Source organism: Carlito syrichta, unplaced genomic scaffold (genome assembly GCF_000164805.1).
Source record: "Carlito syrichta isolate Samal-C Ts95f unplaced genomic scaffold, Tarsius_syrichta-2.0.1 Scaffold315145, whole genome shotgun sequence".
In the NCBI taxonomy this organism is placed as follows: Eukaryota; Metazoa; Chordata; class Mammalia; order Primates; family Tarsiidae; genus Carlito; species Carlito syrichta.
Genome location: NW_007259241.1, coordinates 189,960 through 199,392, shown reverse-complemented (window position 1 = coordinate 199,392; position 9,433 = coordinate 189,960). Strand labels below are relative to the sequence as shown.

Here is a 9,433-nt window from a genome sequence, read left to right as displayed (position 1 = left end):
TTTTTATCCTGAAATAGAGGAGCCTGTCTTACCTCTGTAGGATACAACAAATATCGTGACTGGAGTTACTGTATCCCCTATTATTTTTCCCAAACAAGAGACAGAACTCTTGATTATGTTGGAATTTCTGCTACATTGACATTTGCACCATGACTGAATTGCTTTAAGGCTGTTTCTCAACCTAGGGGAACTTGCATTCCCAAAGAAATTTTGATATGGTTTGTAACATCTAAGGTAGATTTATATCATGAATCAAGAGGATAGATTTTTCCACTAGGCAGAGGCGAGCAGAAGCCTTTGCAGGTATCAGAAGTTCCCACATCAAATATATCTGCCCCCATGCGTGAGTATTTCTGATCTTCAGACTTCTGACCCAGAGTCTGGAGAAGAATAACTTTTATACATTACCCTTCCAGGAAAGCATTTGAATATATTTTGTTTTTATTGTTTAAATATTCAACTTAAGAATAAGAATTAGTAGAATTCCTCATAACTTAAATGTTTTCTTGATTAAACAAAAAAAAGTTTTCTTTTTCTCTTTTTTTTGAGAAATTTAAAATATTCTCAAAAATATTTGTATGTATTATTGGGATATAGCTATAGTGTATTTATTTTTCTTTCCTTTAACTAATCAAATTCAGAATATTTGACTTTTTTTTTTTTTTTTTTTTTTTTGAGTCAGGGTCCCCCTCTGTCATCCATGCTAGAGCCTCGATCTTCTGGGAGCAGGTGATTCTTCCACTTCCGCCTCCTGAGTAGCTAGAACTGTAGGCACCTGTGCTGCTCTACCCAGTTAATTTTAGCATATTTTGTAATGACAGACTTGAATTGGATCTGTTGAATGCTTAGGCAAATTTTATATTTCCTTTATTTATCTAGAGGTCTCTTAATCAAGCAGATACAAAGCTAAGAACTAGAACTTAAGTAAAACTATAATCTGAACATATGGGACTTGATGCTATAGTTATCTGTGTGATAAATTGCTCATTGTCCTTAGCCCCTTATCAGCTTCATATTTTATACATTTCCAGCTGTCTTGGTTCCTGGTTTCCCTTCTTATTATCTGAGAAGTTAAAAGTATTAAGTGGGCCGGGCACAGTGGCTCACACTTATAATCCCAGCCCTTTGGGAGGCAGAGGTGAGAGGATTGCTTGAGCCCACAGGTTTTAGAACAATCTGGACAACTTGGTGAGACCTCATCTCTACAATGAATCAAGAAAAATTAACTGGGCATGGTGGCACATGCCTGTGGTTCCAGCTACTTGGAAGGCTAAGGAGGAAGGATCACCTCAGCCCAGCAGGTTGAGGCTACAGTGGCCTTGAGTGTGCCAGTACCCTCCAGCCTGGACGACAGAGTGAGACTTCAACTCATTAAATAAATATATGTATTAAGTAAAGGCATTAGAAAGGAACATGTCTTTGTCAAGCCTAGTCCTTCACAGCTGCTGCTCTGTCTTTAGAACACATTTGGAGGGCATGGAGAACAGAGTTGTGTAGGTGTAGATGCAGTGAAACAGCTTGTATGTTAAAATTGTGGCATGTGGTTTTGTGTGGGTCTCAGTAATTATCTGTTTTTGATTGATGGGATTGATCAGTTTTTATGCTTTGTTATTCTTATTGCTATTTTTCTTTCCATGTAGGCCTGTTATGCCTGTTACATTAAACATGAACATGGTTATGCCTTCTTGGTAAGTAAGGTTTACTTGTTCAATAAGAACTTTATATTATTTAGTCTTTTATCAGAAGTGTTTTTGTGTGCAGCATTTTTTAATTAGCTATGTTTGTAGTTGCAAAGTTACACAATTAACTTTAAAAAAAAAAATTTTTTTTTACTTTTAATTTTTTTTATTTTAAAGATGTGTAGGGTACAGTTCAGAATTAGGTATACAGTGTTTATTTTGCAGGTACCATTGTTGATGAGGTGTGCTCACCCCCCCTTCCCAGGCAGATCTCCTGTATTGCCAATGCCGTTTCCCCTCTCCCCTCCTGGCAGTTTCCCTCTACGGCCAATCTTTTCTTTATAGTATTGTGATAACTGTTCAAGGTTTGTTTCTGTGAAAGATCACTCAGTATTATAGACTCTAAGTCCATCCGGGTTGTTGTGAAGTTCGTGATTTTGTTCTTCTTTATGTCTGTGTAATATTCCATTGTGTATATGTACCACATTTTTTTATCCAGTCCTCTTTTGGTGGGTGGCACAGTTGGTTCCATGGTTGTTGCTACTGTGAACAATGCTGTGATCAACATACGTATGCAGTTTATCTTTTTTATAGAGTGATTTGAGTTCTTCCAGGTATATTCCCAGTTGGGGGATTGCGGGGTCATATGGAAGGTCGATTTTTAGATCTTTGAGGAATCGCCATACTGAGGTTGCACTAGTTTACACTCCCACCAACAGCGCAGAAGTGTTCCCTTTTCGCCACATCCTCTCCCGCATCTGTTGTTTTTTGAGTTATTGATGATGGCCATCCTGACTGGAGTTAGGTGGTATCACAATTAACTTTAAATTTAACCTTTATTCATTTAAATTTTTATACTTTAGATTTGAGGGTAAACTTAAGGAGTTATACAGATGAGTAGAAAAACAGTAGAGAATATGTGTAAATTGAATAACGTGGAAATATATCTCCTGATGCTGGGTAAACCTTTGTTGATTTCAGGAACCTAATATTTGAAGCTCCCATGTGCCATCCATTCCTGTTAAAGCACAACCTCTTTATTCTTCCAGTCTCTTGTCTGTCTGGAGAGCTGGCTGGTTTTTAAGAAAACCACTTCCCTTTCAGTCTTCTCAAGATACTCTCATATTCCTTGTGTACTTTATGGTCAGGAAGTAGGCCCAGCTTCTTGTTCCTGTGGGCCACTTCCAAACTATGATTTCTCCCCACTGTTTTCTGAGACGCCTGCCGTTGGGTCTTTTAAGAAATGATGACTTTGACACCTAATTGATCTTCCATTTTTCTTGAGCTCCTCCCACTCTTTCTCTTTTGGTTGGCTGCAGATCCAATGCCAACGGCATATTCACAGCCTTGGCTGTCTTGTTACTTTCTTGACTTCTTCCAGGGACCTCTTTTTTTCTTTCAGCTTTAGTCATCTACAACCATTCCTTAGGACTTGTCATCTGGAACTGTTTCACTTCTGAAGTCACTTAGTTCACACCTGTTAAGTGTAACAGTTTTTCATTCTTTTTTCATCTGCTTCCCTGTACCCATGTTCTTAGACCTCCTCAGGACCTCCAGTCTTTTGTCTTCTTAGCTCTCCTTTTCCCACCTGTCCCTAGCCCACCGCTGCACTTTGCTTTTTATCCACTTTAGATTCCTTGGCAATTTTTATACCTTGACCTTTGGATCTTTCATCTTCCCTATCTGGCAAAATCTCCATGCTAGGACCACGATTCCTACCTTCTGTGGCTCGAGAGCAAATGTGAGCATGTAACATGATCAGAGGAGTTGAAAGGGCCAAAGGAAGGCTTTCTTGGTTTCTTGTTTGAGATATCTACCATGCATGATAAAAAGGAAGTTTTGCAGAATATGGATAGAGATCAGTTTCAATACCTGTGTTAATAAGTATGGAGAAGTACATGCAAGAGTGACATGGTGAAGAAAAGTAACTATTCTACTGAATTAGCATAAGATGCAATAGGAGAAGAAATGAACAGCTGGATTTTATTCCAAACTTCAGGACTGTGGGTTGCCTACTTGGGTGTAAGATTAGATTAGGCAATTTCTTAGGCTGTTGTCACTCTGAAATTATATGGTTCTGTGACTTTTTAACATTAGAATCTGTGTCTAGTTGGAGTGAAAGGCACATACAGAATGTCAGATTCACGTATTTTAGTTAATTAGTCTCTGTAAGCATTTTGAGTTTCACGTTCTAGAAGATGTCTCTGGTTAGCCCGTTTAATCCAAACCGCCATGAATTTTAGTAAAATATACTTACCAAGAATAGAGTTTCTTAAAATCAAATGGTACTTAGAATCAAATGGTTCTTTTGTTTCTAGGTTTGATATTGTTGGACTTTCACCAGATTCACAGGAGGATGAAGCTGGAATTAAACAAGCGGCAGAAAATAGTGAGTACAGAACATTTTCAAAAGGACGAAAGCATTCTTACAGGTTTTAGTAGATTCCGTAGTCATATGAGTACTGAATAAATACTACGCATTTATCTGCTCTCAGGAGGTGTTACTGTTTCCTTCCTTTCTGATGACTCTCTGATTTGTTTGCCACAGTGTCCACCTGGACTCACTTGACTATGGTCAAAGGAACGAGGTGGACAGGGATGAATGGCATCTACCAAGCTTCCCCTCTGTCAGATATGAAATCGTTTTGCTTTGATTTACATAGGCAAATGGAGAAAGTAGCAAAATGATTAATAATTGTGACCAGTTATTGTCATTAAAGAGGCTTGGAATAACGATGAAAATGATACGATGGTAATAAACAATGGAAGTGTTCTTAATGGTTAATTTTAGTGTGGTGATAATAATAGATACCACTGATTGAGCATTTAGCTATTTGTGCAAGCAAGGTGTTTCTTATAAATCAGCTCACTTAACACCCCTGTGAAGCAGTAGTTCTGTTTTACAGACCCTTCAAAGCCTGGTCTGTGGTTAGTAGTGGTTACCGTGGTTACCTTTATGAACATGGTAATTCCATTTGTTTTGTGGGTGAATACAGGAGAACACTTACTTTCTAGGAGTATCTGTTTTTTTTGAGTAGGAGTCTCACTCTGTCGCCTAGGCTGGAGTGCAGTGGCATGCTCACGGTCACTACAGCCTCACCCTGCTGGGCTCAGGTGATCTTTGTGCCTCAACCTTCCAAGTAGCTGGAACTATAGGTAGAGATGATTTGTCTCTATTTATTGTAGAGACGAGGTCTCGCCAAGGTGCTTAGGCTGGTCTCGAACCCATGGGCTCAGGCAGTCCTCTGGGATTATAGGCGTGAGCGACCATGCCTGGCCTTCTAGTTTTCTTAAATGCACAAAACCTTTCTTTTCAGCACATGTGTGCTGAAGCATTGACAAATAGAACCATGTGATGATAGGAATTGACTTCAGAATAATCTGTTGTATGCAAAGCATAGTTCTTAGTTAGGTGTCGGTGACTGCAGGCAGGCATCATATGTGGGGAGTCATTGCACTATTCTTTCTTCTTTTATATTTGTTTGAAATTTTGCAAAATAGATTAAAAACCAAAGATTAGTAAGATCTTTTTAATCCGTTTTTTAAAAAAACTGTTAAGTGTTTGAAACAGGAAAAGTACATTAAAAAGACATTGGCTAATTGGGCATGCCAAGAACACTGACTTCTGGGATCATCAAAAAGTAGATCAGGCCGGGCATGGTGGCTCATGCCTGGAATCCCAGAACTCTGGGAGGTAGAAGCGAGAAGATTGCCTGGTCCCAGGGGTTCAAGACCATCCTGGGCAACTTGGCAAGATTCGTCTCTACAATAAATAGAAAAAATTAGCTGGCATGGTGGCATGCACCTATAGATCTAGCTACTGGGAAGGCTGCAGAAGGATTGCCTGAGTCCAGCAGGTCGAGGTTGAGGCTGTGGTAGTTGTGAACATGCCACTGTACTCCAGCCTGGGTGACAGGCTTAGACTCCAACTCAAAAAAAAAAAAAAGATCCAATCTAGAACTCTAGGATTTTGTCCAAAAGTAATAGATGACAAAAATGTGTTCTTGGGGATGGGGTAAGTTTTAGACCCGGTGGAGAAGAGAGGTGGCCCTGGTGAGTTCCAGAATGGAGAATTCTGTCCCTCACAGTAGAGTTGGCCTGTGTGAAATGCTTGTTAGTCTTTCTTGTTTGAAGTGATGAATTATCGGAGAGACTTAGGCTCAGAGTGAGTTAGGAAAGAAAGAACCAAGAGAACGTGCTACTGAACCGAGAAGAGGGTGCTCAGGTTCGTCGTGGGGGCTCCGCAGCGCCCTTGCCCTCGGCGAAAGGGTGACTGAAGTGAGAACCCGCTACGCCACAACTGGCTACTGTCGCTGTAGTTTCTTAAAACACCTTCGACTCAGTCCGTTGGGGTAGCCAGAGAGAGTCAGGCTTTGAGAACCTGAGGAAAAATGGACCCGGGAGCTGCTCGCGACCGCTGACCTGCTCCAGGTCCCGCCCCAGACACCCTCTTGCTCTCCCTTTTCGGACCTGGACTGTTTCTGCTCCTTCTCCATCTTCCCTCCAGCTGGGGCTATGCGGTCTGCCCCAGGTAAATTTCTCAGCAGTTCTTTTAGTTCATAAGCCTCCTTTACTGGTCACTGACCCGTTGTCTCGTACTGATGCTTTTCATACTTAGTCTAAGAACTACACTTTATATAAAACAGAAATAACTTAATTTGAGCATTTAGTTAATAAAAGCAGATTTTTGTTTTGTTCATAAAAAAGGAAATAAAAAGTTGGAAATTTTAATCTTAAAAAAAAAAAAGCTGCGTATATTTAGAAAATTAAAGATCTAGGCCGAGTATGGTGACTCTTGCCTATAATCCCAGCACTTTGGGAAGCCAAGGTGAGAGGATTGCCTGAGCCCACGGGTTCGAGACCAGCCTCAGCAACTTGGTGAGACCTTATCTCTACAATAAATAATAGAAAGAAAAATTAGCCAGGCGTGGTGCATGCCTGCAGTTCCAGCTACTTGGAAGGCTGAGGGAGAAGGATCACTTGAGCCCAACCGATCAAGGCTGTGGTGCTCATGAGCGTGCCACTGCACTCCAACCTGGGCGACAGAATGAGACTCTGACTCAAAAAAAAAAAAAAAAGAAAGAAAGAAAGAAAAGAAAATTAAAGGTCTGAAGTTGTAAGAGGTACAGTTATTCCAAAAACATGGGACTTATTATAAAGGAAAAGGAAATTCTAGAAGTTATCAAGTATTATATGATGTGTGTCAAAGTGTTTTACAGAAACTAAAGCACTCATTTGAAATTTTTCTTCATCATTTACTGACTGTAGGAAAAAGTAATACTCTGTGCATGTGTCTTTTTTTTATTTTTATTTTTTTTGAGTTGGAGTCTCTTGGCCCCCGCAGCCTCGACCTACTGGGCTCCGGTGATCCTTCCCGCCTCAGCCTTCCAAGTAACTGGAACTACAGGCGTGCGCTACCATGCCCGGCTAATTTTTTGACTTATTGTAGAGATGAGGTCTCACCAAGTTGCCCAGGCGGGTCTCGAACCCGTGGTCTCAGGCAATCCACTCACCTCGGCCTCCCAAAACACGGGATTACAGGCTGAGCCACCAAGCCTGGCCGTGTGTGTCTTTTTTAACAGAGCAAACAGTTTTAAACACTTAACTACATACAGTTTTTAAACATCTAGGTACAAATGCCTATGGTTTATTGAAGAGAGAAACAGCCCATATGTAAACAAAATTAACTTTAGTTTTAAAAATCCATCTTTTAATGAGAGAAAAAACTTCTTTTAACAAAATATTTAACAAGAAATTACTGAAGTTTTAGTTTGAGCAGCAACTGTAAAATCTGAGAAATTTTATAATGAAAGTACATTCTAATTTTATATTTCAATGGAGTGCTTCAAATTTTTCCCTCTTTTCTACCTTAAATGTACTTTGTACTTTTCTGATGGTATTTTTTTCATAGCCAGGCACAGTGGCACTCACTTGTAGTGCCAACCACTCGAGAGGCTATGACAGAAGGATGGCCTGAGCCCAGGTGTTAGAGGCCTCAGTGAGCTCTGATCATGCCATTGTACTCCGGTCTGGCCAACAGAGCAAGACCTTATTCCAAAAAATAATTGTAATAATTTTTCCTGTTTTAAATTGTATCGTTGTGCTCAAGTTTTGAAAACTTTTACTGATTAACTTTCATGTTTTTAGTAAAAGCTTTGATTGATCAAGAGGTGAAGAATGGCATTCCTTCTAACAGAATTATTTTGGGAGGATTTTCTCAGGTAAGAAAATGGGGGGGAGGATGTCAGTACCATCAGTGTGTATGTCTAAAAGTCTGTGGCTTCAGTCCTTTTTCTCTGGATTTCTGTTCTTTTAGCTGTTACAGAATCTTGACTGACATACTCATCTTTAATGCTGAATTAAGTTTGAATGGACTGGAACTAATTAATCTCAACTTCATATACTCACATTTTTCTAGTTTTCTGCCTCTTTGGCAGTTGTGTTTACTTAGAGATTGCCTTCAAAATTAACTTACTAAGTAAATGAATTAGAACTTAGGATGTATTTTCTTAAAATAACCATAAAGCACATGAAGGTAGATTTTAAGTCAACACAGTGCACCCTTTTAATTAAGCAGAACTCTAATAATATAGGTGTAAGCCTCCTGTTCTAAAAAGAGACTACTGAAAGGAACAGTAAGGTAGAAGAAAAAGGGTTTCTTCCCTTTACCAGCATGTGAAATAGACTTCAGATATAAATATGTGATGTTTATTTTTGGTATCTTTCTTTCTTGCATTTTTCTCTTGCCTTCTATTCTTTCTGCCCCAGATGCAGCTTCCTCATATTGCCCTTAGAATAGAAAGACACGTTGTTGATACGATACAGTAAAAAGGTATTACTGAATTGGTGTTTGTTGAAATTTACAGTTAATATATATAATTATCATACACATTGTAACATAAACATGGGGACAGAAGTTAATGATTGATTCAAAGTGGAAGTGCACGTAGGAGTCTGTATGTTTGATATTCATTGATTACAGTGTACAGAAACCAATTCCTGGTACTTTAAGCAAGAAGGAGTAAGTTATGCGTCTGTGGCATCGTATCAAGAAAAGTGAAGACAACAGTGATGTGAGGCCTCAGGAAGAGCTAGGAACCAGAAAGCAGTCAGGATCTCCTTGCGTTTCTCATCACATTTCTCCATTCACCTCTCCATCAACTCTTGGCCATCTTGGCTTTGGCAGCCTGTATTTTTCCAGCTCTTGAGTTGACATGTAACAATTCCAGCCACACAGAGACTGACTGGCAGTCACTGAATCACATTTCTACCATGCTGAGAGAAAGAACACTACTGGAATGAGAAAAAAATCTTGGGCTAGCAGGATTGCAGCTAGCCAGAATGCAGGGTGTTGGGCGCTGGGGAGGCAGGTACTCTGAAGGTGTCTGCTACGTAGTCCTTGTTCTCTGGAACTCCTGTTTAGAAAACGTCATCAATTTAAGACTAGATTGGATTTTATGCCTAAAACTTTGCAAAGAAAAGAAAATTCAGAATATTTGAAAGGCACACATGTTGTGAGTGCAACAGTTTAATATGCTGTGAACTGGCTGGGCTCGGTGGCTCAGCCTGTAACCCTAGCACTTTGGGAGGCTGCGGCGGGTGGATTGCCTGAGCCCGCGGGTTTGAGACCAGCCTGGGCAACTCGGCGAGACCTCATCACTACAATATATCAAAAATTAACTGGGCATGGTAGCACGTGCCTGTAGTTCCGGCTACTTGGAAGGCTGAGGTGGAAGGATCGCCAAAGCCTAGCA

At 40.0% G+C, this 9,433-nt stretch overlaps 1 protein-coding gene across 1 annotated transcript in view; it reads left to right on the top strand.

The window, feature by feature from the left end:
- The first annotated feature begins 294 nt into the window (after positions 1–294).
- The window catches only part of LYPLA1 (lysophospholipase I), a 15,287-nt gene continuing 6,148 nt past the window's right edge, over positions 295–9,433 (top strand). The window contains exons 1-4 of the mRNA XM_008072390.1: positions 295–343; positions 1,641–1,688; positions 3,998–4,068; positions 7,827–7,900. Of these exons, the coding sequence (XP_008070581.1) occupies positions 1,648–1,688; positions 3,998–4,068; positions 7,827–7,900 (186 nt within the window). The 5' untranslated portion in view covers positions 295–343; positions 1,641–1,647. The remainder of the gene's footprint in view (positions 344–1,640; positions 1,689–3,997; positions 4,069–7,826; positions 7,901–9,433) is intronic.